The sequence below is a fragment of the Austrofundulus limnaeus genome, unplaced genomic scaffold (genome assembly GCF_001266775.1).
Source record: "Austrofundulus limnaeus strain Quisiro unplaced genomic scaffold, Austrofundulus_limnaeus-1.0 Scaffold39, whole genome shotgun sequence".
Classification (NCBI taxonomy): Eukaryota; Metazoa; Chordata; class Actinopteri; order Cyprinodontiformes; family Rivulidae; genus Austrofundulus; species Austrofundulus limnaeus.
Window position 1 is genome coordinate 2,756,926 of NW_013952441.1, and position 3,571 is coordinate 2,760,496.

Here is a 3,571-nt window from a genome sequence, read left to right on the forward strand (position 1 = left end):
CAAGGTGCTTCATGACTCATAATTGGGTCCCAAGCCCAACTTTGGGAACCAAAGTGCACTGGTTCCAAAACTTTTCAGCTTTTGACCCACAAAATAACAGTGTCAGAGACCTGTGCCCCCAACTATTTTTGGATGATAAACATTTGTATCAGGTCAATAAAACATGGGCATAGTAACAATACTTTTATACTGCATTTACCCATTTTAAATATCCTAACCTCACTCATTTGTAGCAACTAAGGGAAAAATGTAATTAATTCAGAAAATCTTTTCAGGACCCCACCTTGATTTTTCGAGACCCAACTTTGGGTCCCGACCCTAACTTTGGGAAACACTGGCTTAGACAATGCATTTTGCTTCAATAATTTGCTTTCAAAAAAACTCTAAACAAACAAAAACTACTTACTTCTAGAAGGGAACAGATTTATGGACAAATAATGGCAGATCTACATTTTATTTGTTTATTTTTTTGAGTGTAGACTCCAGTGTAAAGGAACCCCTGCAGTAACGTATGCCGCAGCGGGAGGAGTTTACGATTTGCTTAATGCTGTGTGTTTCAGGAAGTATGAAAGCTGTGTGSAAACATAAGCGTCGAACAACCACGACTGTTAGCTTCGGATGCAACCATGTCGAGTTGTATGATTGTCTGTAAATTACACTGATTTCCCTCCAGTTTGCAGGTATACAAACATATAGAGAAATCTCACAGATTTTTTTCAACCTCACAGCTTGTAGGATGTAAAAAACAATAAATAAAATGAATCTACATTTCGGTGGCATGCACGGTGGCTCAGTTGGTAGAGCTTTTGCCTTTCAGCAAGAAGGTTGCTGGATCAAATCCTGGCCCGGGGACCTTTCTGGGTAGAGTTTGCATGTTCTCTCCAGGTGCTCCGGCTTCCTCCCACAGACTAAAAACATGACTGTTAGGTTAATTGATAACTCTAATTTGTCTCTAGGTGTGAGTGAAAGAGTGAATGGTTGTTTGTCTCGTTTGTCTCTATGTGTGGCCCTGTGATGGACTTGCGACCTGTCCAGGGTGTACCCCACCCCTCGCACTGTGACTGCTGGATATGGGCACCAGTGACCCCCGTGACCCTGAAAGGAAGAAACAGGTGTAGATAATGGATGGATGGATGAAATAACCATCTCCTAACTCCCTCTGCTGCTAGAAATAAGTTTGCCACCTCTCTACTTCCTCCTTTCTCTGCTCCTCTGCACTGCAGACACAGTTATCCCCACCCCATGTTCTGTATTTCCCCACGGCCAACTGTCTGCTTGTTCACCTTTCTTGTATCGCGTGTGAGTGACAATTAATTTATTTAAATTTACGGATTTTTGAGGGTCAAGAAACAGGTAAATAACCAAAAGAGTTGACTTATATGTATACTGTGTATGACACGGGCTGGCCCTGACTGAGTAAAAAAAGACATCATTTAATCATTTATCTTCATATGAATAAATATTGTTTAAGAAGAAAATGTGTTTGTTTCTGTTAGGTGGAAACTTCTCTGAACCAGAAAATTCTAGCAGCAAACTTTTGAAGCCACAAATACATCGCGTAATACCCAGTAAGAAATGTTGTCATACATTCTGCAGTTTTTGTTAGCGTTGCACCTCTATCACACTAATGCACATAAAAATGAAGTACTTCCCCTCACTCTCTCAACAGACCTMATAAATATATCATATATGGAGAACCCAAAGCTTGAACATTTCCCTCAGATCTTTGACAGAATTCGAGGTAAGAAGCAAACCCTGAAACAAGTTTATTTGCTTTTGTATTTAAACTGTGTACAGCAGTGGTGGGCACAATTCCCCTAAAGCACTAAAGCACTAATAAGGGAACTAATTTTCTGATTAGTGCTTAAGGGCTTTTGCTAATTTTAAATTTTATTAGTGGATTAGCACTTGCTAAATTTATAGGCTAAATTTAGAATCACTGACTGAGGTCTATAAATGTTATTGATCAACATTAATGTTAACAGCTGATGGTGAAAGCTGTCACACATTTTGTTCATATGTGTGTCACTTATCCACCAGGTGACAATATATGAACCCAAATACAGTAGTGGAATGTCAATAAGTCTTAAGAGAGCAACACAACAAAATGTGACTCATGTTGTCTGTTGTGTGAATGTTTATGGGTTGATTGGGTTATTTTAGTGCTTTAGAWTTAGCTTTTGCTAAAAAWTTTCAGTGCATTAGTGCTTTAGGGCTGGGGGACCTAAATATTTGTTAGCGTTTTAGGCCTAGTGGAACTAATTTTTAGATTAGTGCTGCCCACCACTGGTGTATAGTATTAGATGAAGCTGAATTTCAAGCGAGTAACAGAAAATACTGTTTTACTGACTTTTATGCTGACAACAGTCATTTTCCGTTATAGCGTTGTTTTGAAATTTGCATTAGTGAACATGTCTCTGTATATTTTCAGAACATGAACTGAATATTTCAGAAAACTGCAGTTTTCAGGCTGTTTTAAACCACCTGAATCTGACCAAAGACGGCGATAAGTTTGCTGTGAGCCGACCTGTTAAACACCACAAACATATAAATTGGTTACTACTGGAGATGAAAATCTATGCCATCCTCGATGTGGTGAGTTCATAACATAACTGGGTGCCAMTAAGGGATGTGATGAGTTTTAAGACCTTCTTTTGCAGATTAAAATGTTTTTTTTTTCTGATGAAGTTTGTTTTTAATCTAAACTACATTTCTTTGCTCRCAGAGAGAAACTGACCAGACTTTCATTTCATATATTTGGGTTTATTTAGTAAGTTTTAACCTTAAAATTCAGCGTTTTACACACATTTCTGTCGTGATAAATCATATTATGTGTATGAAACTGCATAGTTTCATTTATTTTCCCTGCTTGTCTTTTTTTTAAATAGTATTCCTCAAATGGTGCTGTTGTTTTTGTTTTTTGTGCAGAGGTGGGACAACGAGCATATCTGGTGGGATCCAGATCAGTTCTGTGGAATTGATCACATCTTAGTTCCCACTCAGTTTCTTTGGATGCCAGATGTGAAGATTGAGGAAATGTGAGTTCAGATTGACACAAAATAAATTCATATGTAGTTAGAATTTAAAAGTGTAAGAGATTAGAACATATAAGAGCATAAGTACTGCCATTTAGCTAGTGACAAACACGTTTGTGTTAGATAAATAAAGGTTGAGTTGAAGGGTAAATGTGAGTGTAAAACAACAAGGCTGGATGTTATACACATTTTTGACAATTCATTTGTAGATGTCTGACACTTATGACTGGAAGACAAGATGAATTCAATATTTTACGATTTGGGATCTTGTGTAAGTTGCTCCTCGTCTTCAGTTTCTTCTCCTGAAATCAGCTACCAGCTCTCAGGAGACTAAAGAATTTACACTAACTGCAGCTTGTAAACAGCATGGAGTTTTATGCATTTTACCACAACAATCTATGGAAAAATGGAGCTGTTTTTCCTCCGAACACTTGCTTATAATCTGATTTACACACAGACATCTGCTCTGATGTAAACAGGCACTCTGTGTTTGACCGCACAGTTTGAGGAGCAAAACTTTTTTTTAGAGGTTTTAT

General features: G+C 37.8%; 1 protein-coding gene and 1 long non-coding RNA gene across 2 annotated transcripts in view; both read left to right on the forward strand.

Annotated features, from left to right (window-relative positions):
- The window catches only part of LOC106516556 (uncharacterized), a 4,902-nt gene extending 3,334 nt beyond the window's left edge, over positions 1–1,568 (forward strand). The window contains exon 3 of the long non-coding RNA XR_001310111.1: positions 1,497–1,568. This is a non-coding gene — a long non-coding RNA (uncharacterized LOC106516556). The remainder of the gene's footprint in view (positions 1–1,496) is intronic.
- Positions 1,569–1,689: 121 nt separating this feature from the next.
- The window catches only part of LOC106516548 (5-hydroxytryptamine receptor 3A), a 12,893-nt gene continuing 11,011 nt past the window's right edge, over positions 1,690–3,571 (forward strand). The window contains exons 1-4 of the mRNA XM_014006958.1: positions 1,690–1,741; positions 2,432–2,595; positions 2,726–2,770; positions 2,929–3,038. Of these exons, the coding sequence (XP_013862412.1) occupies positions 1,690–1,741; positions 2,432–2,595; positions 2,726–2,770; positions 2,929–3,038 (371 nt within the window). The remainder of the gene's footprint in view (positions 1,742–2,431; positions 2,596–2,725; positions 2,771–2,928; positions 3,039–3,571) is intronic.